This window comes from Erpetoichthys calabaricus, chromosome 1 (assembly GCF_900747795.2).
Source record: "Erpetoichthys calabaricus chromosome 1, fErpCal1.3, whole genome shotgun sequence".
Lineage (NCBI taxonomy): Eukaryota > Metazoa > Chordata > Cladistia > Polypteriformes > Polypteridae > Erpetoichthys > Erpetoichthys calabaricus.
This window is the reverse complement of record NC_041394.2, coordinates 229,597,746-229,625,116: the sequence shown is the minus strand read 5'-3', so window position 1 is coordinate 229,625,116 and position 27,371 is coordinate 229,597,746. Positions and strand designations below refer to the sequence as shown.

The 27,371-nt window shown below is 37.0% G+C and overlaps 1 protein-coding gene across 1 annotated transcript in view; it reads left to right on the top strand.

Annotated features, from left to right (window-relative positions):
- kif21a (kinesin family member 21A) overlaps positions 1–27,371 on the top strand; it is a 226,819-nt gene that overhangs the window by 89,046 nt on the left and 110,402 nt on the right. The window contains 10 exon segments of the mRNA XM_051935118.1: positions 2,935–3,027; positions 3,029–3,061; positions 3,063–3,086; positions 3,288–3,422; positions 5,341–5,475; positions 5,477–5,509; positions 13,301–13,416; positions 21,923–22,118; positions 24,640–24,829; positions 27,305–27,368. Coding sequence (XP_051791078.1) covers positions 2,935–3,027; positions 3,029–3,061; positions 3,063–3,086; positions 3,288–3,422; positions 5,341–5,475; positions 5,477–5,509; positions 13,301–13,416; positions 21,923–22,118; positions 24,640–24,829; positions 27,305–27,368 — 1,019 coding nt within the window.

The window sequence follows — 27,371 nt, the reverse complement described above, 5'->3', positions numbered from 1 at the left end:
AGCATAGCTGTGGTAGCTCACGTTGTTCCCTGAGATAATCTGACCTAACGGAAGCATGTAGATGAGAAGAGCAACGGACCCAGGATAGAACCTTGTGGAACACCATATAGGATATCATGTGTCTTTGAGTTGTAATTACCACAACCTACAAAGAATTTTCTCCCTGCCAGGTAGGATTCAAACCAATTTAAGACACTGCTAGAGAGGCCCACCCATTGACTAAGGCCATTTCTAAGAATATTGTGATCAATGGTGTCAAATGCGGCACTCAGATCTAGGAGGATGAGAACAGATAAATGGCCTCTGTCTGCATCTATCCACAAGTCATTTACTACTTTAATGAGTGCAGTTTCTGTGCTGTGATTTGTTCTAAAACCTGACTGAAATTTATCAAGAACAGCATGTTTATTGAGGTGGTCATTTAACTGCATAATGAATGCCTTCTCTAGAATTTTGCTTAAGAAAGTAGTATTAAGTATTATTATTATTATTACTGCTATTATTATTTTTATTGTTATTCATTTTATATTATTTTTATTCATCATTACTATTATTTGTATCATTATCATACTTAGAGATTTAATAAAAATGTAATTTTTCATGCCAAAAATAAAATGCAACGCTTTTTTACATGTTTTTTGGAATATAATGCAACGCTAAGGAGGTTAATAAAAAATGTAAATATTAATTAAAAATAAGTGATTTTACCACTCCATATTTAATTAACCACTAGTAATGTTTCCAAGGAAAACAGTTTAATTATTACTAGGTTAATGGTCAGCAGACGTTGATTGGGTGTGGTCATATACCTGTATTGTTTATTGTATAACAGAATTAAATGCAGCTGAGTTTCTTTATCTGTCCCATTTCAGTTCTCTTTACAATATCAAAAAATCACGTGATGATCAAAAGAAAAGCATTTGCATTTTATAATTAGCTATCTTATATTTATTAACAATTAATGTTACCTTACATATACACAGACTTCTCCATATTAATGGGATAGTTAAATAGATCTCCATTGGCAAACATTGGCAGTAGATTGGGTTAAGCTGAATAGCTCAGTGACTTCAAATGTGGCACTGTCTTAACCGACCACATTAGCCCACAAATCAGTACATGAAATGTGTACTCTGCTATATCTGCCCCAGGCCAACTGCTACTGTTGTGAAGTAGAAGTATTTAGGGAGCAACAGCAGCTTAGGCACAAAGTGGCAGACCATGTTAACTCACAGAGCGGGTCCATTAAGTGGTGAAATGGGTTTCCTTGGCCTTGCAGCTGTACACAGGCCTACGATCACTATATGCAATGCCAACTGTTGGCTTGAGTAGTATAAGGCATGCTGCCTTTGGACTCTGCAGTGGTGGGAATGTGTTCTCTGTAGTGATGAGTAATTCTTCACTATCTTGCGGTCTGATGAACAAATCTCAGTTTGGCAGATGCTAGGAGAACGCTGCTTTCCAGACTGCATAGTTTGCCGTAGGAGGGATTATGTTCTGGAGTAGTTATTCAGAGTTTGGGGTCGGACCCTTGGTTCTAGTGGAGGGTACTGTTAATGCACTTCCAACTAGGGAATCCATTCCTGGGAAAAACGGGAACGGCCAAGCTCGCATATATAGCGTGTAAAAATTGATCAAGAAATAACAGAGTTATAGTTGAAAATAATTAAGAAGGCGCCATTGCTGCAGCTTGCACTTCATCAGACAACAGCTTTGAACAGCAACTTGAAATTGCAATGCATCAGTCTGTTGCATCCGCATTATCTGTGCCAAGAAACTTGCCATCACAGAATGATGACAAGAAACTGGATGCATCAGTAAAAGTTGAAATGGCGGTGTTTCAGCGCAACAGCAAACGTGGGCGTTGTTTAGAACAAGTGTAGCAGTATCTGATGATTGTGCCACCTACTTCAGTGAAGGCAGAGCATGCTTTCTCAGCGGCTGGCGTACTTCTGCACGAAGGTGCAGTCTCGCATGGACAACTGCACGCTGGACACGTTAATAATAATAATTCATTACATTTATATAGCACTTTTCTCAGTACTCAAAAGCGCTATCCACACAGGGAGGAACCGGGAAGCGAACCACAATCTTCCACAGTCTCCTTCCTGCAAAGCAGCAGCTCTATCACCTGCGCCACCTGTGAGGATGTTGTGCATTCTATGCTCTTATTACCACAACTAAAGATACATGTACTTCTATGACAGCATGAACTGCTTGTAGATAAGGTTAGTCTTTTATTTGTGTCAACATATTGCAGTAGTTTTATTAAAAATAAGTGTCAGTTGTTCTAAAACCGTTCACATGTGAATGCCCGGGGGTTCCCGGGAATGAAATGTGGGATTCCCGAATTCCCTGGGAATCGATAAACTCATCCGGGAATGGATTCCTACTTCTAACTTTGTGGCAACAGTTTGGGAAGACCCTTTTCTGTTTCAGCATGACTGCCTGTGTGCCAGATCCATAAAGACATGGTTTGATGAGTTTGGTATGGAGGCCTAAACAGAACCCTGACCTAAACCCTATTGAACTCTAGTGAACACCTTTGGGATAAATTGGAAAACTAATTGTAAGCCAGGTCTTCTCATCAAACCTCACTGTCCACTCCTTAACCGCATAAATTACTCTTTTGACTGAATGATCACAAATTCCCATAGATGCATTCCAAGTTCTTGTGGAAAAACCTTCCCAGTTGAATGGGGGGCTGATACAGTTGTAAAATGAGATTAAATCCGTATTAATGTCCATGCTTCTGGAGTGGTTTGGGATGTCAAACAAGCTCATATCAGTGTGACGGTCATGTGTCCATAAACTTTTGGCCATATATATACTTGTAAGTAAGATGATTTTTTTTTTGGCCTAAAGAAGTAAATAATAATGTATTGTACAGCCAAAATTTTTCTGACTTTAAAATACTATACTTTTGCTCTTCAGCTTTATAATGAAGAAGTTCTTGATCTTTTTGACTCGACACGAGACATTGAAGCAAGGAAGCAAAAATCTCACTTAAAAATACATGAAGATGCAAAATGGTGGAATTTATACTGTTGGGGTTACGACAGCGAACAGTAAGCTCTGAAGCAGAGGTATGCTTTTATAATTTCAACTGCATTTCTAAAATGCATCAGCTAAGGCAAATTTGTGGAAAGGGGTATCCTTTTTACTTTAACAAACTTTTTATCACTTTTATGTCCCAAAATGCTTCCCTTTCTTCAATAGCATGAACCTCATTCTTTTGTGAACATTGCACTGATTGTGATTTTTTTTTTTTTTTTTTTTTGCTGCAGATGATACAGTGCTTAAAGTTGGGTGCTCTCTCCCGCACTACAGCCAGCACACAAATGAATGTCCAGAGCTCTAGATCTCATGCCATCTTCACCATACACTTGTGTCAAATGCGAGTGTGTCCAAATATAGATAATGTATGTCATTTTCTTTTTTTTTTTTTTGTTTTGTTTTAATTCACTAATGTGCTGGATGGGTTCCAGATTGTTTGTTTTTTTGTAATATAAAGTGCTAAACAATAACAATGTGTTATTTTTTTTTTAGAGTAGGCAGTGTATTTTATCACCCAATTACAAAATTGTAAAATGTATTTTATTTAGGTTACATTTCCTATATACACAGTCAAAGAATTGTTGAAAAGCAATTTGTAATATTTGTGTTACCTATAATATAATATATGGGGCGGTACCGCGTTTGGAAGTATTATTCAGTTTATGACTTTTGGTTAACATCTTACTGCCATGATAAAACTAATAAACATCTCTTAAAGCTCTGCAATTACCAGTTAATGTGTCACATGACAGAATAATATATAATCAAATACAGTACATGTATAAAAAGGTAAAGGCTTGATATCAGAGACCTCCCTTACAATAATCCAGGTCAAAGTCATTATATATTCATCAGTTTTCTTAGTAATCATTTTTCAAAGGAGACTCTAGTTTTATACAACAGCATTTATTTCTATAGCACATTTTCATTTTCAAAGTGTTATATAACATGTCAAAGAAGTGGTTATATGCACAAAAAAAACAACAAATTAAATTTAGATAAGAATTATAAAGAATAAATAATATACAAAAGATAAATAAATAATGCACACTTACATAAGAAAAATACTGTATATAATTAAGAAAAATAGTGTCCTAAAGTTTCTTTGATCATTTCGTGGTACGCTAACATGAAAGAACTGGAAAAGAAAACAAAGAAAGTAAAGATTAATAATGATTGCAGATTAACTGATGAGAATTATAATTGTATGTATATCTAGTATATTGAGAGCAGAACTAAATAGAAGCTATATGAAAAAGCAAAATTTAAAAAGTGAGATTTTAGGAGTTTCTTAAAATGTTCCACAGTATTAGCCTGGTGTACCGCTATTGGTAAAATATTCCCTGAGATTCCTGGTTGATCATTTCTAATTTCAGAAGGATAGGGACTGCCTCTCAAGGCTAAATACTTTATTGTACTCGGCTAAATGAGCTTTTAATATCTCTTAATATATTGTTCAGTTTTTCTCGATCATATTACAAAACAAGTCAAGCATAGTGTACATTGAAAGAGAAAAATATTTGGAAACTAAATTAAAGCCAAAGAAATTGATAAAGAAATATAGAAGCAAAAGAGACATAAAAGAAGAAAGGTATGGGAGCACAAGAATTATTAATAAAGAATAACTGTTAGAAAAATATAAATCGTCGGCTTGGTTTGATTTGGACATTGAGGCTTGTCAGTAGGATTATGTTTTGGGGTCAGACCAACTGAGAATAATGTTGTATCATAGTAAATATTAAGAAAAAATCATGCTGCCCTACTGAGCTTTGCATTTACATTTTCCTTCTGGCTACCAGGCATTGTGACATTGTTGCATTTTCTTTAACTTTGTTCTAGAATTGTTTATTTTCAGGCCAAGTCTCAGAAATGTTTTTTCTAGTCTGAGATGTCTGGTAGACAGAAGGAATATGTAAATGCAAAGATCATTGTTATTTAAAACATATCACAAAATCAGTGAGTTGAGAAATAGGTTTTACATTTTTTATGATATATTGTGTCCAAAACACATCATAATTGTCCATAGATTTGTCTGATCGTATTCTGGTCCATGTATTATTAGTTTTCATATGCACCCTTTTATTATTACTAAGTTAGGAAAATAGTGTGATATTGCTTTTGGCTTTTTAAAACACCACCTAGTGGTGTACTCCTTATGTAACATTCACAATGTTACATTCATAACTCAGCAATATTAGGTGTGTACTTTGCAGGTCTTTACACTTTTCCATATTAATAGAACATTTAAAGCAGACACTTTTTAATTTTTATATTTTAAAGCAGGATGATGAGACAGATAACAGAATAATGAATGGATCTTCCCAGATGAACGAGTTTGAAACCCTTACTGCCAAATTCCATTTTGTTGACCTAGCTGGTTCAGAGAGACTAAAGAGAACAGGAGCGACAGGGGAACGGAGCTAAGGAAGGAATTTCTATCAATTGTGGTCTGGTAAGGTTAAAAGCTGTCTATGCTCAGCCAGCCAGGGCTTCTACTTATTTGTGTGTTTAGTAAATATTTTTGTTGAACATTTGTTTAATACTGTCCTGTGAATTGAGTGCATACTCATTTTGTACTACGAGTATATTTGAATAATATCCATAATAGTAAGGCATATGCAAGAATTTGTTTTTTTAATGTTAGTGCATTTGCAGGAACCGATTACACTTTGGCTAAAAGGCTGAGTTCTAAAAGAAAAAATACTATAGTTTGTCTAATAAAAATGTTCATACTGCCAAATATATGGTGGCGAGACATGGACGCTATCCAGTAACCTGAGACGAAGACTGGACTCATTTGGTACTGTGGTCTTTTCGGAGAATCCTTGGGTACCACTGGCTTGGCTTTTGTGTCGAATGAGCGGTTGCTCATGAGGCACATTACCTGTATTGTGAGGGAGTGTCAGTTACGGCCATGTGGCGTAATTCCCCAAGGGTGATCCAGCTCGCAGGATCCTTATTGTTGAGGACACGATTGGCTGTACCAGGCTAAGGAGATGCCCACATAACACGTCCACGTCCTCTATCTAAATGATAGGGATCATTTACGGAGGGTGGGACTGGACCGTGTGTCTGCCTTGAGCCAACCAGGATCCTGAGCTGTTTTAACGTGTGCTGGGTGTGGCAATGTGCTGTACAGGTGCTTGCTCCCCAACCTGATCTGACCTTATACTGCCAAATGAAACAATTACATTTCAGTTAAACCTAAATGGGCATAAAATGCCTTTTATAGTGTTCAACTGTCTGGGGCTCTGTTCGATGCATTTCGATAAAGTTGATGATTTCCTTCTCTGAATGTTTAGTGTTTCAATGGCATTTGGTGTATTTAATTTTTTTCTTGAATAGCTATTTTATCAAAAAGTACTGTTCAAAATGTAAAAAAAAGCTTGTTTTTGTTCATAAAGGTTTGCCCAGCATAGAGTCTAGCCTAAAATTAAACTTTCTTTTAAAATGTTTCACATTTTGAGTTAACGGTGTTCAGTCTTTTTTGTAAATACATTTAAATTTAAAGTCTGTGAACCATAATGTAGTTATTTAAAATGTTGCATATTTTACTCTAAAATCATATTTAACACTAGAATTACCAGAGGCTACGAAAAAACTCATAGATCCCGGCCCACCTTAAATCGCTTCTTAAATCCATTTGCACCTCTCCGCCAGCGTCTTTTGTCATCTAAATGGGCTGATAAACACAAGCTGCTGGCTATTCCATCCCCCCACTGACTTAGAAGTGCACGAACTTCTGCCAGCTCGTGCCTTGATCGATTATCTGGGAGTGGAGTTGTAGAGTGGAAATAATAGATCGTTATTTGGAACACACGCAGTTCATGTGTGTTTCCGTTTTCTACAGTAATCTGTGTAGACACATTTGTTAAAACGAACACTTTTTCATATTTTTAATAATAAATGTTATAATATGTAGGCATAAATTATAAAATGTGTAAAGCCTAACGTCCAAAGATCAAATAAACACTTTCACAAAAGGTTCAAGAACGATACAAGAGCTTCCGTGGCATACTGGTAAGATTTGCTGACTCAGCGTGCAGCAGGACTTGCTGTGCCTCAGAGACCCGAGTTTGATTCCCCGCTGGGGAGAAAATGTTATTTTTTTTTCTTTTTAACCTTTGCCGCTCTGCCTGCCTGCCTGAACTCCCTGTCTATCTATATAGTAATAGTAATTTTATTATTATATAGCAGCTTCCCTGTCTGCCTATCATATAGTGCCTTTCCTTCCTATCTATCTATATATCTATCCCCTTAGCTGTTTTTTATATATCTATTATACAGTGCCTATGGGGTGCCAAACAGGCAATTACAATGATTTTCGGAATATATAAAGTCATTCCTGAATATATAAAGTCAGCGTCTGAAATATATAAAGTCAAAACTTGAATATATAAAGTTAGCGTCAGAATATATAAAATCATTCCCAATTATACAGTATATAACGTCAAAGCCTGATTATGTAAAGTCAGCGTCGGAATATATAAAGTCATTACCGAATATATAAAGTCAGCGTCAGAATATATAACCTCATTCCTGAATATATAAATTTAAAGTCAGATTATTTTGATATTGATTGAAACGACTCAGGCACATTTTTAGTAAACTCAATGAGTTCCTAATACAAGGTAATGAACTAAGTTAACAAAAACATCTTCAGAAAAATATTTAAAAAAAAAAAAAAAACACTGTTCAGTTAATTTATTAAAAATGATGTATGTGGCCGGCATTTTGAACACTATATTTATTTATTCTTTTTGTATGGGGGGGCGCATTTTTGGACTAACCTCACAAGCCTAATGAACTCTGAGTGGCTTCTGTCGATGTTTATCGTTCACTAGTACGAGTGAAATGACAAGCACGGAAATTTTATATATTCGGGAATGATTTTATATATTCCAACGCTGACTTTATATATTAAAAAATGAGTTTATATATTCTGACACTGACTTTATATAATCAGGCTTTGACGTTATATACTGTATAATCGGGAATGATTTTATATATTCTGACGCTGACTTTATATATTCAAGTTTTGACTTTATATATTCCGACGCTGACTTTATATATTCAGGAATGACTTTATATATTCCAAAAATCATTGTAATTGCCTGTTTGGCACCCCATAGGCACTGTATAATAGATAAATAAAAAACCAGCTAAGGGGATAGAATATATAGATAGTTAGGAAGGAAAGGCACTATATGATAGGCAGACAGGGAAGCTACTATATAATAATAAAATTACTGTTATTACTATATAGATAGACAGGGAGTTCAGGCAGGCAGGCAGAGCGGCGAAGGTTAAAAAGAAAAAAAAAATTAACATATTTTCTCCCCAGCGGGGGAATCGAACTCGGTCTCTGAGGCACGGCAAGCCTGCTGCGCTCTGAGTCAGCAAATTCCAGCGTTACACCACAGAAGCTGTCATATCAGTCTTGAACCTTTGTAAAAGTGTTTATTTGATATTTGGGCTTCAGGCTTCACACATTTTATAGTTTATGCCTACATTTTGTAACATTTATTACTAAAAATATGAAAAAGTGTTCGTTTTAACAATGTGTCTACACAGATTACTGTAGAAACGGAACACACATGAACTGCGTGTGTTCCAAATAACGATCTATTATTTCCACTCTACAACTCCACTCCCAGATAATCAATCAAGGCATGAGCTGGCAGAAGTTCGTGCACGTTCTAAGTTGGTGGGGGGATGGAATAGCCGGCTGCTTGCAGCTTGTCTTTATCAGCACATTTAGATGACAAAATACGGTGACGGAGAGGGGCGAATGGATTTAAGAAGCGATTTAAGGTGGGCCGGATCTACGAGTTTTTTTGTAGGCTCTGGTAATTCTAGTGTTAATCAAAATTGGACATTTTCCAATTTAAAGGATTTATATTCATGTATAATATCTAGTATTTCAGAAGTGATTAATGTGATATAAAAGAGAAATATGTTAACAAGCATCATCTCTTGCACAAAAGTAAGCAAACCAAAAAGAATATTTAGCTCAGTCAATGAGGAAATTATAAATTTCTGTCTGTGAAGAAGGTGACCCACTCAAAGTGCCGATCATCAGGACAAAGCTAAGAAGGTCCTTAAAGTTAAAACTCATAAATCTAGTTTTATACGTTAGTGTAATACACTACATACATAGACTACCTCATGAAGAGCATTTAATGACGTGCTTATTAGTCTGAAGAGATGTATAAAACTACAACTTTTTATATTTCAAAGGTATAGTGTAAAAACAAACAATTTGGAGGTGGAAAAAAATTTTACAGCACAATGGCATATTCAGAATTCCAAAAAAGTTACATTTTCCATCGCTATGCTTCTGTTCCCTGATTAAGGTCCTCTGATTCTGGCAATCTTGTTGTGCTCCACACTAACCTGCCCTCTAAGGGTGACAGGGGCTTTCAGCTGCAGAACACAAAGACTTTGGAATGACCTCCAGAAATTAATTAGATCAGCTGACTCAATTAATTCCTTTCAAATTCAACTTAAAACTCGTCTGTTCAGAAAGACTTTTAACAACCTATACATTCTGCTCCTTCTTTCAGTTTACCTCTCTGTCCAAATGCTCAGGGAGAATTTGTGTGCGTGTTATATTACAAATGATGTAATTTTTTTCAGGCTTTTCTGTTAGTTTTGAATTTTGATCTGGTTTGTTGTCTTTTTTTTCTATGTAATACTTTGTATCTCCTGTATTTATCTGTTTAGTGTGCAATTCAGAAATATTTATACCGTGCTGTTTAAATAAGCACCGGACTACATTCAGTGTTTAATTGAGGTTCCTCCTTGATTGAGATCAGATACTTTTCAAAATGTATTTAGTATTCATTTTTGGAGCATTACTTGCTTCTTACATTGTATGCATTTTAATATACATCTTTTCTTTTAGGAAAGTGAGGAGTAGCTTTGATGATTGAGATCTTGAAAAACAAAGATTTTATAAGCAATCAATAGTTTAGCAGACTTCCAAGTTCAACTGTACATGAAGTAGATTTTTTGCCATTAATAATGTCAAACATCTGTATTGCCAAAGTAAAAAAAATCTTCACACTCATCTGAATTAATTTAAATTAGACTGACAGAATTTCAAAAGATTTCTGGTCTCAGAATTAATTTGAATAAAAGTGTGTTCTTTCCAGTGAATTCTCAAGCACACAATATTAGATTGGACACTTTCCCATTTATCATCTCAGATCAGTTTCAATACCTAAGGGTAAACATCACAAGTAAACACAAAGCTTATCATCAACAAAATTTTGCCGTCTGCATGGAAAAAATTAATCATGACTTGCAGAGATGGTCTACCCATCATCTCACTTTAGCAGGAAGAATTAACATTGTCAAGATGAATATCCTTCCTAAGCTTCTTTTTCTATTTAAAACATTCCAATATACATCAATAATCATTTTTAAAGAAATTAGATTCAACCATAACCTCGTTTATTTTGAATTCAAAACATCCATGTATCCAAAGGGCAGCCCTACAAAGACCTAAGGCGGAAGATGGCATGGCTCTACCTAAATTTCAATTTTATTACTGGGCGGCAAACATACAAACTATAAAAACCTGGACATTGACACAAATAGATGAACATACACAGGCTTGATCTGCAATAGAAATAAAATCCTGCAATACTTCTTTATATTCCTTGCTTTGTGCCCAATAAGCACAAGTCATCGCCAATATAGTAATAACCCAATTGTGCTTCACTCACTCAGAATATGGAACCAATGTAGGAAGTATTTTAAGATGGAGAAGCTTTTATCTGTGGCACCTCTGCACGAGAACCACCTTTTTCCACCCTCTCAAACGTACACAGTTTTTAATATCTGGAAAACATTTGGGATTAAATCATTTAGAGATCTGTACATAAACAACGTTTTCACAATCCCATGAAGAATTCCACTCCAAATTTAACTTTCCAGCAACACATTTCTTTCACTACCTTCAAATTAGAAACTTTGTTAAATAAAACCTGCCCAATTTTCCTCACCTCCCTCCTACCTCTATTCAGGAAAAAATATTGATCAGTCTTGAGGACTCAGACAGCATCTCTATAATATATAAAAACATTTTAAAGTCCCTCCCTTTCAAAGATCCCAGAGTACAGTGGGGAAAAGGATCTCTTACTCAACACCTCAGAAAAGGAATGGAAGGTAGCAATGCACAGAATTCACTTGAGCTCCATATGTGCAAAGCATACAATTATTCAACTTTAAATTATATATCGAGCACATTTGTCTCGTTTAAAATTGGCCAAAATCTTTCCAGTGCAAGATCCAACCTATGAATGTTACAGTCAAGTTCCAGCCTCATTGGGTCATATGTTTTGGGCATACATCAAATTAACATCATTTTGGACCAAAATCTTTAAATGCCTTTCAGACAGCCTTGGAGTCACACTCCCTCCTAATCCATTAACAGCTGTGTTTGGTGTACTTCCAGATGGGCTTGAAGTGGAGAAGGACAAACAAACTGTGATTGCCTTCACTACACTTTTGGCACGCAGACTTATTTTGCTAAACTGGAAGAATACTAATTCACCTATTTTAAGCCAGTGGGTAACTGAATCCCCTGGTGCATGTTTTTTGCTGATGACATTGTGTTGTGTAGACCTATAAAAATAGGAAGTAGAGAGTAAGTTGTAAAAATGGAGAAAGGCTTTGGATGATAGAGGATTAAAGAGAAATAGGTAGAAGACAGAATATGTGAGATTTAATGATGATTAGGATTTAGAAGTTAGCCTGCAGGGAGAGCTAAAGAAAAGAGTGGGTAAATTTAAATATCTAGGATCAATGATAGCCTGAAATGGAAAATTAGATGCAGAGATAACCCATAGAGTGCAGTAATGGATGGAACAATTGGATGAAGTTATAAGGAGTATTGTGTGATCAAAAATTTAAGGTGGAGGTTAAAGGTAAAGTTTTTAAGGTCATTGTAAGACCAGCAGTGATGCATGGAGCTGAAATATAGACAATAAAGGGAGTGCAGGACAAGTGAGAATGTTGAGATGGAAGTGTGAAGTTACAAAAAAAGGATGGAATAATATATGAGACAATCAGAGGAACAACAAAAATGGGAGAAATATCAAAGAAAGTCCAGGAAAATAGGTTGAAGTGGTATGGACATGTGAACAGGAGAGACAATGAATATGTGGAGAAAAGAGTGATGGGAATGGAAGTACAGGGGAAGAGAAAATGAGGGAGGCTCAAACAGAGGTGGATGGATAAAGGATGATCTGAAGGAAAAAAGCTTCACTGGCAAGGAGTTGCAGGACCGAGCTGTTTGGAGAAGGTTGCTCAAGCAAATTGACCCCACATAGAAGTGGGAGAAGAAGAAGAAGAATGCATGTAATTGTTGAAAATGGTGTTTTTATTAGGTTGACTGCTACATTTAAACCAGGAATAAGTAAGTGTGGACTTTGGATTCAGTTTGCCCTGCTATGGAATGGTACTCAGTGCAGTTTTGGTCCTGCCTTCTGTCCAATAGGACAGGATAAAATATGGCACACATATTTGAGTAAAAAAATTTTTAATATCAATAAATATTTTACTTACCATAACAAAAAAGGCTAATATTGCCAACTATCACTAATTGCCAAATAATATACCTTCAGTTTTTTTGTATATTCTTAAACTTTGAATGAGTGTATTTTTTCATTTTTAATTTTAACCATCCTTAATGATTTACCTGATGAATTTGAAATAAAGTTTGTTCAAATATTTTTATATTAAACTTCTATAAGTTTTAGCCACAATTGCTGATGTAGTTATGTATTGGGACTTAATGCATGCATTCTCATAATGTACGCTTATACTGCATGATTTGCTGAAGTTTTATATGCCTTTGTGTTCATGCTATTCCCCAGCGTTTCTGCACAGCTGGGACATAGATGCTTCTCATTCCAACTTAAAAAAAATATATATATTATTGAGGTACCTGAAAAATAGGAGCTCATTTCAACTCTATCGGGTTAAATAACAACACAGATGGAAATGTTTTTTGTATGTTCATACTGCATGGAGACAAAATGCAAAAATGATATATCTGAGTCATTAAGAGTAACAACTAGATTAATAGCTGTTTAAAATACAATCACTACAGTAGTGTATTAAGTTAGATGATATTCCTACAGTTTATTATAGTGAAATGTATATATTCAAGCAGTTTAATTTGTAGACATGCATTACTAACCTTTTTCTGTCCTTTTTATCTAATTTTAAGTTGGCTCTTGGAAATGTCATTAGTGCACTTGGAGACAAAAGCAAGAAGGCAACTCATGTGCCTTATAGAGACTCCAAACTTACTAGATTACTTCAGGATTCTCTGGGAGGTAACAGGTATGCACTTTATTTACCAGTACACAATTTAGTTGGCTTATATATAGTAAATGGATAAGTGAATATCCAAATGAAGAATGGATTACCCAGCAATAGAATATTGTAGATAGATAGATAGATAGATACTTTATTAATCCCAATGGGAAATTTGTAGTATTATTTCTTGTAATAAAAGTGTAAACAATTGATGGTGTACCAACACAAGTCTAATAAAATTTATGTTTACACTATCTTAACACTAGAATTACCAGAGCCTACGAAAAAACTCGAAGATCCGGCCCACCTTAAATCTGTTCGCATCTCTCCACCAGTGTCTTTTGTCCTCTAAATGTGCCGAAAAAGACAAGCTGCAAACAGCCAGCTATTCCATCCCCCCACCGACTTAGAACGTGCATGAACTTCTCCCAGCTCATGCCTTGATTGATTATCTGGGAGTGAAGTGGAGTTTTAGAGTGGAAATAATAGATCGTTATCTGGAACACACGCATTTCATGTGTGTTTCATTTCTACAGCAATCTGTGTAAACACATTTTTTAAAACAGAAACGTTTTTCATATTTCAGTAGTAAATGACAAAATGTAGGCATAAACTATATATTGTATGAAGCCTGAAGTCCAAAATCAAGTAAACACTTTCACAAAAGGTTCAAGGATAAGACAACAGCTTCCGTGGCGTAGCGGTCAGATCAGGAGCTTATTCAGTGCGCGCAAGAACTTGCAGGTGGCCAGTTGCTGTGTGCTACAACATGCTGGCAGTGATCAATGCACATGTACTGTGCCAGGCATGAACGGGGTCACTGAGAAAAGAAGAGTGTTTATGGCTCAGCTTGCAGAGGAACTTCGTTGTTGCATCTTACTAGAAAAGGCGGTGGAAAAAGAAAAGGAGGATTCAACATCGACAAGCTTCAGTGTCATCCCCACCCCGGCCCTCCAGATCTGACTCTAAGTAACCGCGCCAGCATAAATTCACACCCGATCTGACGCTGTTTGTTTTCAAATAATATTGCATTAGTGCGAAGTGACATATATTGTCTCTTTCTTTCAGGTGTGTAATAGAAACCACAGCATAGAGAGAAGTGTGTACATTGTAACAGGTACACACGTTGTAAATGTAGGAAGGATGATCCTTGCGTATGTGTGAACTGTTGACATTTGAATCTGATGATTGCATATAGTGCTGAAGTTACTGCTCTGTACTATTCTTTCCTCTGCATGTCCTAGAGTACAAAAGAAACAGCATACAGCAACATGTGGGGACTGGCAAGATCAGGGAAAAAAAAACACACGGTCAGTGATTACAAACCGCAAGATGTTATGCGAATGAACATGAATAATATGAATAATGTTGCATCCGTGCCATAAAGTTTTCCGAAATGTACTATACAGGTCATAAAACAAATAATTCCAAATGTCATATATACCTATGTCTCTGTTTTTCATAGACTATAAGGTGCATACTAATTCAGCGTGAGCAGGAACACTCAATAAAACTGAACAAAAAAAAAAAATCAAGTGATGGTGAGATACGAAGAAGGCAGATTCACCAGCGTTTGTGTGTCAGCTTTTATCCCTCCAGATGAGAGAATGTCCAGTTCCATTGTCTCAAAAAACCACTCACATCTCCAGTTATTCCCAGTTTCAAATAAAAACTAACTGCGTCAGTTCCCGGGTTGGGTGGGGAGAGTGGTTTAGTGGGGGGGCATTAGTATGTATCGTGATTTAGAGAGAATAAAAGTGAAAAAAAACGGTAACTTTTACAAGTCCTATAAATGTACACCGTAGGTGCACCTTGGCAGCTATGACAGCTTGAGTCTGTATTGATAAGTCTCTCTGTCATCTTTGCACATCTGGACATTTACATTTTTACCCATCTGCTCAATCTCTGTAAGGCTGCATAGTTAATAGTTTTAAGGCACTGTATATGTGATAAGTGTTTGCAAGTCGTGCATGTTGTTGGGACTTCTCAAAATATTATGGGGAACTTGTAATTAACAATAAGTCATCCTTAAATCTCATTAGTATGGTGTTACAATGAATAAGTGTTGTGTTGGATGTTATGCAGATTAGTGTGTTTTTCTTTACTCATGTTTTACATTTGCTTTTTTAATATTTGTTACAAGTTAATTTGTAGTTTTATTCCCTGTATTGAATGAGTTGAAATGGCAAAATCTGTAGTAAATACTTTTCTGTGTTATATTTCGAGCTGTTCTTTCTGGCTGCATTTTTATGTTGTGCAAACTTTGACAATAGGTGTTGTGATACTGAGGAGATTGCTGCAATGAGATACTCTAGCAGATTCACATTAGTAGCAGTATATGCTTAAAAACATTTAGCTCTGGGAGAAACCAAAAAAATACAGATATTTGTTGGACTTCTGTTTTTGTGTCTTCAAATTTCACATCAACAAAGATGAACCAGCCTAAGAGCTCACATGTATCTCACAGATTCAGGTCAAGTCAGGTTAAGTTGGGGAACATGCACTGGCAAAGTGCATTGCTGCACCCACAACACTACGAAACACCTTGGGATCTCAGTTGGCAACCCCCAGTCAGACAGGTTACCATCTATCTGCTGTAGCCAAGTGTTACGTGGGCGTTCCCTTGGGCCTTGTCCATCTGCACAGGTCCTCAACTTTGAGGATCCTGCAAGCCGGATCACCCTCGGGGAATTACGCCACATGACCATAGTGCCATAACTGACACAATGCAAGTAATGTGCCTCATTCGGGGACTCCATGAGCAACTGCCTCTTCGACACAAAGTTAAAGCAGCGGTACCCCAAGAATTCTCCGAAGAGACACAGTACCGAAGGAGTCCAGACTTTATCTCAGGTTACTGGATAGCATCCATGTCTAGCAACCATATAGCAAAACAGGAAGCACCAGGACTGACCATGCTGTCCAGTCTGTTTACTAATTTCATAGGAGGAGTCACCAGAGACATGAATGTAACTACCAAGGTAAGTAAACCTCTCGATGCGGTCGACATTCTCTTCACAAACAGACACACTGCTGATGGCTGTGCCTAAGAGGTCATTAAAGGCCTGGATCTTTTCTTTATCCAGAACACTCACAAGCCCAGTGATTCCTCATGGAGTCTCTTGAAAGTCCCAATCAGAGTCTGTATTGACTCTGCAAAGATCACAGCATTGTCGGCAAAGTCAAGATCAGTGAATCTTTCTTCACCAACAGATGCCCTGTAGCCATTGTACCCCACAACACCCAGTCCATGCAAGCATTGAGCGGAGTAGGAGCAAGAACACACCCCTGACAAACCCCAGAATCAACTGCCTCCACCCTTCACAGCACTCACAGTACCAGTGTACAGGCTGGCCACAACATCCAGGAAATTTAGAGGGTATCCCAACAGGATGTCCCACAAGGCAGCTCGAGCACTTGAAAATCAGCAAAGGCTGCAAAGAAACTCTGCCAATATTCGCATTTGCACTCGATGAGAGCCCTCAGTGCCAGACTAAATGGTAGACTTCTTAGACATAAAACCAGTCTGCTCCGGTTGCTGGTAGGTGAGCAAGTGGTCACGGATCCTATTGAGGATAATACTAATGAGGACCTTACCTGGCACTGAGAGCAGTGATTCACCACCTGTTCAATCTCAGTGAAATTAATTGGAGGATCAGCCTCAAGAACCGTGGACTCGGAGATGTCCAATATCCTAGCCAGAGGATCCACTTTAAACAGCTGCTCAAAGTATCCAGCCCAGCGGGTCATAACTGCAGCGTCATCCATAAGGATCATTGCATCACCCACCCTGACTGCAACTCTCCGAGGAACAGATTTGGATGTGAGTAATGCTTTGATTTCCTCCGTAAGCAGGATGTGGATCACTAAATCATAGAAGGTGTGTCACTTGCTCACAGATCCCTCTAACAAACGCCTCCTTATCTGCTCTCAGACCCTCACAGCCATCCATCTCTGTTTCTAGTACATACTGGAGTTACCATCAAGTTGTTTACTTTGACTCCTCTTAATAATATCCAAGGTATCCAGCGAGACGAAACACTCAGAGCACTGTCAACACCAACACAGGCCTTACCAACATTCAAGGTCTTGTCACAGAAGTATCACCACATGGGCACCCATCAGCCACCAAGCGAAGTTGCAAATAAAGTGTCTCCCTTATTGAGACATCACAGCGCTGTCGGAGCATACATTGTGAAAACAGACAAGGCAACCGGAGAACGCCTTAATCTGAGTTCCATGATATGCTCATTGAAAGGAGTGAGATAGCAACAGCTACTCCCTGAGTATGACAGCCATCAGAGAGACCACATTAATAATAAGATTATAATAAAATTACTGAATTAAGTCTACAAGGCCCCCAGGACAATAATCAAAGATCTCAAAGACACTCTTGATTCAGGTGGTGTCTATATAAGCTGAATAACATTGTGATTCATGAAACGTTAGCCAGCAGAAAATCTTTGCTTTCAAAACAACATTGCTTCTAATATTAAATTTGTAAAATTTCAATTGGATAAACTTCTCTGAGACCACACTTTATTTCTCTTTCACAAATACTAATATAATTTCTGTCTCTAAGATTTGCTGACTGAGAGCTGACTTCAACACAGTGGTAGGATTAGAATGCTGAGGGCAAAACTAGACCTGAGAAATCACCACCTTAAACCCATTTTTAAATACAAATTGTTTACTTTTGCATTATAGGAGTAGCTTGCAAATATAACTGGTTACTTATCATAACCATGGAAAATACTTAGTTTAAAAGTGCAAGAAATCTGAGAGCTTCCCTGATTCCACAATGGTGCAAAATACTGCTCAAAAGGCTCCTTCAAGGTTTGTTTTGTATCTACTGCACATGGCTAATTACATTTGCAAATTAGCCATGTGGAGCTGAGCTACCAGAACACAAAAGTCAATATTATATATCTGGTGGCAGTACAAGTATCCATCGAGGTCTTACCTGGTAACATCCAGTTTAACCCATGTCTGTGGTCTGTAGCTGCTGTCTTCCCTTATTTCTGCCCTAATGCACCAGGTGCATTTCAAAGAAAACTGATTGCGCTGTCAGCCATATAAGGATGCAGCACATATCTAATTTATTATACATATATGTATTTAATAGGTGTGATCAGATATGTTACGCATATATATGTTTGTACTCTTTATTATTTTTTAAAGTACAATACATATCTAACTTACTGTATAATGCATATATGTATTTAACAGCTATGATAAAGAGATAATGATATAGATATATACAGTGCATCCGGAAAGTATTCACTTTTTCCACATTTTGTTATGTTACAGCCTTATTCCAAAATGGATTAAATTCATTTTTTTCCTCAGAATTCTACACACAACACCCCACAATGACAACATGAAAAACGTTTACTTGAGGTTTTTGCAAATTTATTAAAAATAAAAAAAATTGAGAAAGCACATGTACATAAGTATTCACAGCCTTTGCCGTGAAGCTCGAAATTGAGCTCAGGTGCATCCTGTTTCCCCTGATCATCCTTGAGATGTTTCTGCAGCTTAATTGGAGTCCACCTGTGGTAAATTCAGTTGACTGGACATGATTTGGAAAGGCACACACCTGTCTATATAAGGTCCCACAGTTGACAGTTCATGTCAGAGCACAAACCAAGCATGAAGTCAAAGGAATTGTCTGTAGATCTCCGAGACAAGATTGTCTCGAGGCAGAAATCTGGGGAAGGTTACAGAAAAATTTCTGCTGCTTTGAAGGTCCCAATAAGCACAGTGGCCTCCATCATCCATAAGTGGAAGAAGTTCGAAACCACCAGGACTCTTCCTAGAGCTGGCTGGCCATCTAAACTGAGCGATCAGGGGAGAAAGGCCTTAGTCAGGGAGGTGACCAAGAACCCGATGGTCACTCTGTCAGAGCTCCAGAGGTCCTCTGCGGAGAGAGGAGAATCTTCCCGAAGGAGAACCATCTCTGCGGCAATCCACCAATCAGGCCTGTATGGTAGAGTGGCCAGACGGAAGCCACTCCTTAGTAAAAGGCACATGGCAGCCCGCCTGGAGTTTGTCAAAAGGCACCTGAAGGACTCTCAGACCATGAGAAAGAAAATTCTCTGGTCTGATGAGACAAAGATTGAACTCTTTGGTGTGAATGCCAGGCGTCACGTTTGGAGGAAACCAGGCACCATCCCTACAGTGAAGCATGGTGGTGGCAGCATCATGCTGTGGGGATGTTTTTCAGCGGCAGGAACTGGGAGACTAGTCAGGATAAAGGGAAAGATGACTGCAGCAATGTACAGAGACATCCTGGGTGAAAACCTGCTCCAGAGTGTTCTTGACCTCAGACTGGGGCGACGGTTCATCTTTCAGCAGGACAACGACCCTAAGCACACAGCCAAGATATCAAAGGAGTGGCTTCAGGACAACTCTGTGAATGTCCTTGAGTGGCCCAGCCAGAGCCCAGACTTGAATCCGATTGAACATCTCTGGAGAGATCTTTAAATGGCTGTGCACCGACGCTTCCCATACAACCTGATGGAGCTTGAGAGGTGCTGCAAAGAGGAATGGGTGAAACTGGCCAAGGATAGGTGTGCCAAGCTTGTGGCATCATATTCAACAAGACTTGAGGCTGTAATTGCTGCCAAAGGTGCATCGACAAAGTATTGAGCAAAGGCTGTGAATACTTATGTACATGTGATTTCTCAGTTTTTTTATTTGTAATAAATTTGCAAAAACCTCAAGTAAACTTTTTTCACGTTGTCATTATGGGGTGTTGTGTGTAGAATTCTGAGGAAAAAAATGAATTTAATCCATTTTGGAATAAGGCTGTAACATATCAAAATGTGGAAAAAGTGATGCGCTGTGAATACTTTCCGGATGCACTGTATGTACATACTCTTACTATATGTTATATGTTACAGATATACAGAAAGTGTATGTACCCTTTATTATTGTTATTGTATACTTTTTCTGTTTACTAAGGAAAAAAGGACACTGTACTGTATAATATTTTACTAACATTGTCATGGTAAATTGGGCACCTGCTCTGTAAGTCCAATCTTGCTTACTCATGTCTGCTGTGTCTTTTTCGTAGCTCCTATATTTTTGTAAAGGCAAGTGCATCATGGCCCTTAAATGCCTCAAGTTTAAAAAGAGGTGTGATGAACAGTACGAGAGGTTGACAAAGGAATGAATGTGGTGTGAAGACTCATGAGGATGCTAATCCCTCTTGAAGATGAAGAGTATGAGTAACATTTCTTGAGGTTAACAGCTATTCAGTGTCCTTTCTTAAGGAACATTAAAAGGTTGCTTATCTCTGGGTGTCAGTCCGCCGCTCATCCTCTTCATGTTCAAGGGGAATAGCTGTCCTCACAAATTTTCACACCACATTCCTACACCCTGCAGAGAATGACACCTGCTACAGGTTGTGATGCTACAAAAACTTAAAAAGTTATCAAACAATATGAAAGTGGCAAAGAAGTGGATGTTATCTGTTGCATGTGACTTTGGCTAGTCCCACTTGGTGATAACAACAATTTTGAAAAACAAGGAGGTTTACTTAAATATGAGTGATATTACTGTATCTTATGCGCAACAGCATTTTTGACCTCTCCCATATAATTATTGAGATACTCCCATATTGACTTGCATCCCCAGTGCCAGAGCTCATATTCAAGTTGACTAACACCTGTACTCATGATATACTCATTATAGTCACTAATGTACCCATCAAATGAAAATACTGGAAGTTTTTTTTTTTTTTTTTTTTTAAACAAACACATGCTGTGTGGGAGGCTGAACTACTGAGCAGTTTGCATCATCACTTATGCCCAAAGCAGAGTGGTGTTGATCTTATAATACACAAATGTGAAAGCTCTACGCATGGCTCTGTGATGTCATGCTAGTCTCACAAAGCATCACGGGATGCTGGAAAAACAATGTTTACCTAAGCCAGCTACATGATGAATTTCTAGGAAAATATTTGGCAAAAAGGTTAATGGTGAATACAGCATGTTACATGCAAAAAAAAAAACACAGTGACAAATATTGCTAATCAACACTAGTTATTAATAATTTATCATAGAAAGTGACGCAAAGGTCAGTTTTATCTTACTAAAAATCAAATGTTACTTCTACTTTTCCATTTTTGATTGGCCTTGCATCGTGCTTACACCATCACTGCTACCTTTTTAGTAGACTTTGAATTTTAAACAAGTATAAAATGAGAATACTAATAAGATCAACAGTAGGCAGAGCAGTTTGACATTATTACATGAGAAAAGAATGAGAGTACAAACTTGCTCTTTCATGAAAGAAGAAACACACCGTAGATGAACATTTTTATTTGAACTGGAAGGATTTTTTTAATAAAATGCAGATAAGTGAACCATTCTTCATTTGCTGTATTTTACTAAGTTAATGTTGTTAAAAAATGTCTTTTTGTTTCTGTCTCAAAATACAATGTGCATACATTTAATAATGTTTAATGTATTAGATTTTTTTTCCATATATAGTTTAATAATAATTCATTTATTTTCCTCCTCAGCCTAACAGTTATGATTGCATGTATCAGTCCATCAGACAGAGATTTTATGGAAACACTCAACACATTAAAATATGCCAACCGAGCCCGGAATATCAAAAATAGAGTGATGGTGAACCAGGACAAAGCAAGCCAACAAATAAGTGCTCTCCGTACTGAAATAGCAAGACTGCAAATGGAACTCATGGAATATAAAACAGTAAGAAAACGTATTTTCCTGTCAGCTTAAAATCTCTGATTGTCTACATTCTATTATACAATGCTCAAAAATTTGTAATGATTTACACAAAATGTGTGAATGAACTATCCTATGTATTATTTGACATTTTTGTCATTAGCTTTTTTTGGCAAAACATCTTCTTGTTTATTATATTAAATCCATTCTTCTGAGTGTATGATAATTTCTATCTGCATTATAGCAGTAAATATAATCTTGCACCTGAACAAAAGTAATTAATTTTTTCAGTAATATTAAAAACAACATTTTTATGCTAAATAGTGTAAATATAATGGTTGATTTTGGACATTTAATATATTAACAAAATGTATTGGCTTTACTGTATTTGTTAACACCTTTACTTATTAGATTAACTTCAGAAAGCAAGCCAAACAAATGTTAAATTTAAAAAAAAAATCAGTTTCACTTCCAAAAAATGTGTGTATTGAGTTTTCAGATACCTAATTTCTGTTATAACTATAGAATACATGAAGATTTTAATCAGTAATCATACCCCAGGGATGAAAGTTTTCTGCATTTGTAGAGTAGAGCATAGATATCTGAAAATGGACAAGAAGTTCTGTAAACCATTTCTGGTACAGTGGGGGAAATGAGTATTTTGTCCCCTGCTGAATTTGTAAGTTTGCTCACTTACAAAGAAATGAACAGGCTCTAATTTTTATGGTAGTTTCATTTTAATGGAGACAGAATATCAACGAAAAATCCAGAAAAAAACACATTACATAAAAGTTATAAATTGATTTGCATGTCATTGAGAGAAATAAGTATTTCATCCCTTACAACCCAGCCGGAATTCTGGCTCAGATTGGATGTGTGTCCATATGGCACACAGATTACAATCAATCAATTACAGATACTCCTGATCTCAACTAGTTATGTGTATAAAGCAGACCTGTCCACAGAATCAATTTCTTCCATTCCAACCTATCCACCACCACGGGCAAGATCAAAGACCTGTCAAAGGACGTCAGAGACAAGATTGTATACCTGCACAAGGCTGGAATAGGCTAGAAGACGACCAGCAAGAAGCTTGGTGAGAAGGTGACAACTGTTGGTGTGATTATTCAGAAATGGAAGAAATATAAAATGAACATCAATCGCCCTCAGTCTGGAGCTCCATGCAAGATCTTGCCTCATGGGGTGAGGATGATCATGAGAAAGATGAGGGATCAGCCCAAAACTACATGGGAGGAGCTTGTTAATGATCTGAAGGCAGTTGGGACAACAGTCACCAAGAACACCATTGATAACATATAAACCATAACGGATTGAAATCTTGCAGCGCCTGCCAGATCCCCCTGCTCAACAAGGTACATGTACAGGCCCCTCTTAAGTTTGCCAGTGAACATCCAGGCCACTGCATGTGCCTCTTTGAGCAAATCTTCTGCAAAATAATTTCCCTGACTCTGTGTTTCAGCAGCTCCCTACTAATTCCTTCTCTCAGCATCATAAATATGTACACAATGACATAATTCTGCTACATAACAATCTCAGCAACTTTCAGTTGGTCCAAAAAAGTTTGCAGTGCAATAGTTCTAGGGTGTTGTACCGTGTTAGCCATTATGAATGTAGTGAGAAGTTAAGCAAAATGACACCTTTTATTGGCTAACTAGAAAGATTACAATATGCAAGCTTTCAAGGCAACTCAGGCCCCATGTTCGGGCAAAATGTAATGATTACATTTTACATGCTTAACTTCTCACTACAATGCAGTAGTTGTGAGGCTCTCTGTTCTTTTGGTGAATGGTTTCTCAAAAAATAGAATTTCATTGATATATACTATTACATTTTTTCTGTTTTTTTTTTTTTTTTTGTAAACATCTCTTTGGAAGCCACAATCATGCACTCCCTTTACAGGCAAAATATCAGTTAAACACTGCTCCTTTTTTGATAATTTCCATGCAGCCTGGGCAGATATGAATGAAGCTATTCAATATTATATCTTTATGCAGGAGAGGCAGTAGGCCTGTCTTTAGTCATTGCATAATGTTTAGTAACTCCATTGAAATGTCATTTCATGAAGTTATACTTCTTTGTCATGAAGATGCTCTTGTTACACAATAAATACACCTGCTTGGCACAAATATGGATATTTTTTTTTTTATTTATTTATTTTTTTTACATATTTCTTTATCTTGTGCTATAAAGTTACCCACTTTGATACGACTGAGTCACATGATTTATTGTGAGTAGTGAAAGGACCTCTCTTAATTTCCTTTGGAAAAAAAACTTTGTACAATGTTTGTAATAAATTAAAAAATATTTTTAACAAGTTGTTTACATTTTAATTTATAATCTGTCAATGTATTTTGTTTCTCTCTAGTTTTTATTTGAACACTAATACTGAAGCAAAACATCACAGCCTGGTTATATGCAATACTTAATTTCTGTCCTGTAATATTTGTTAAGTCTAAGGACATCACCTTTTCTTCCTTTATAACCATTATATTTGTAATAACCACAATACTTTTAAATATTTCAGGGTAAAAGAATCATTGGAGAAGATGGAGTAGAAAGTATTAATGACATGTTTCATGAGAATTCCATGCTTCAGACAGAGAACAATAATCTGAGAGTGAGAATTAAAGCCATGCAAGAGACTATTGATGCACAGAGAGCCCGCCTAACTCAACTTCTTAGTGACCAGGCAAACCAAGTAATCGCCAAAGCAGGCAAGTGTTTAGTGATTTTTAATGTAGTAGTGGTCAAGATATATTTGCAGTAATTTTCAAAGTCACTGTATTTTGACATATACTCCCCATTCAACAGTGTCACAGATTGACACTACTAAAATCAGTGTTTGAATCATTACCTCTTACCATTTTGCCTGCAGATTTTCTTAACAGTGAGGTGGTCTAAGAAAATGTATCTAATGCACAGTCACATAGAAATTTACACCAATTATAAACTTAGTAGCTGGTGCTTAAAACACTTAGGTACCAGGAAATTTGTAGGAACCTGTGTATGGTTAAGAAATTGAGCCAGCAACAGAAGGTATATCTTCAAATCCATCCAACAAAATCCGTGGGTTTAATGTAATACTAGGCACGTTTGTTCCGTATTGTTGATTTATTTCCTCATTTGTCAGTTCTAAAAGAAGTAATGATTTATTGACCAACTAGAGAGTGTACAATTCTTCTCAATAAAACAAAAGTTTTTTCCTGTAAAATCTGTTCATGTGAGTTTTGTTACTTCATAGAGTGCAAGAGGCAGAGCCCATGCCAACAACAGGCTCTGCAGGGAACCAGTCCATTGCAGGAAACCTTTTCAAACATTATTGAATCTTGTTGTAAAAGCCTAATCACTTAAAAATAAATACTGGGTTCCTGTAAAATGCTGTGTGAACAGATTGGCAAATGTCTGCATGTAAAATAGAACTGCAATTATCAGAAAAAAAGTTTCATATTAAATACAGTTACACTTTTCAGATAATAAAAATACATTCTCTATAAAATAATGGACAGAATAATGATATGCACATTGCAGTCTTGTATCTTTTGGGACCTGAATACTGTTCTTTTAATTTAGGTGTGGAATTTATAACAATATTTATTTTTCTTTCTTTGTGATCTACAGGGTTAGCCAAAATGAAGTACCATAGTTCTCAAGGTCATTGCGCAAGGTAGAGGCAGCCAAGTGGGTTGGGGTGGGGATCCTTTGATAGACGATCCCTTGTAGTTTTCGGCCAGCAAGATGCTTTGGTTTGGTGCGTACCGTGCTTTCACTGTCTAAGTGTTCTTCAAAAACAGTGAATCCATCATCACTACGCATCGCGCCTTCCAAATGCACTTCATCATTCCTTCTAACGCTGACGTCCCATATTCGGAAAACAATTCTTCAGTAGATGGCTAAATTTAGACAGATGGGCACAACATTGAACAGAAAATCTCCAGGCTGTCCTCAAGACTATGAATGCCTGAAAATATCCAAGCTGTAAGGGAATCAATTTTGCAGTCTCCTAGATGTTCAGTGCGCAAACATGCTTTTGCCTTAGGCATTTCCGACACATCTTTCAGGAGGATTTTGTATGAGGACCTTAATTTCCATCCATACAAAATGATGGTAGTGCAGGAACTCACTGAGTGAGACTGGAAGAGCCGTAGAGAGTTGTGCGCGAACATTGTGCAAACCGTTCATCAAGATGCCATCGTCACGTGCAGCGATGAGGCACATTTCCATTTGAATGCTTGCGTAAATAAGCAAAACTTTCACTATTGGGCTGAAGCCAACCCTTGTGAACTTCACCAGAGACCTCTACACAGTGAGCATGTTACAGCTTGGTGTGCTGTTGCAGAATTTGCCATTATAGGCCCTTACTTTTTTGAGGAAGGGGGAGCAACGATCACCGTCACTTCTGAACATTACGTTGAAATGCTAGAGAACTTTTTGCAGCTCCAACTGGAAAAAATGGATGTGGTGGATGCCTGGTTTCAACAGGATGGAGCAACAGCTCATGCAGAGCGGAGATCCATGCAAATTTTTCAGGAGATGTTTCCAGGGAAGCCGATTTGCGAGTGTGGCAATGTCTGGTGGCCCTCACGTTTGCCTGATCTTGGTCCATGCGATTTCTTCTTGTGGGACTATCTCAAGTCGAAGGTATACACACACCGATCTCAAAACCTTGAAGCCCTCAATGACACTATTCACCACGAAATTGTTGCTATTCCCCTTGAAATGGCTGAACGAGTCATGCCAGCATTCAAATATCGTCTCAAAAGAGTTTATCACTAATGATGGCCACAACCTTGAAGACATCATTTTTAAAACACAGTGAAAAAAATCTATTTTGTATACCCTTTCCTGTGTCGCAATGAAATTTATTTTATCTTGTAGTGTTTTTGTAGAATAAATGTTTGAAATGTACTTCTTTTTGGCTCACCTTGTATATTCTTTCCTTTCCTTTCCTTTCCTTGTATTTATGTTAAATGGCACCTAAGGTTCTTTGTGATAGACTGGTGCACCTCCTGAGGTTATTTCCTGTTTTGTACCTGTTCTTTCCTGGATAGGATTTATTTACCCATATATGTAATTGTAAGGTTTAGAGAAAAGATGGGTGAGAAAGTAATAAAATGAACTGTTTATTTGATAGCAAAAACTCAACAATTGATTCATTGATCATTATTTAATGTATGTATTTTTACTTATAGGTGAAGGAAATGAAGAAATAGGAAACATGATAACTAATTACATAAAAGAAATAGAAGACCTCAGGTA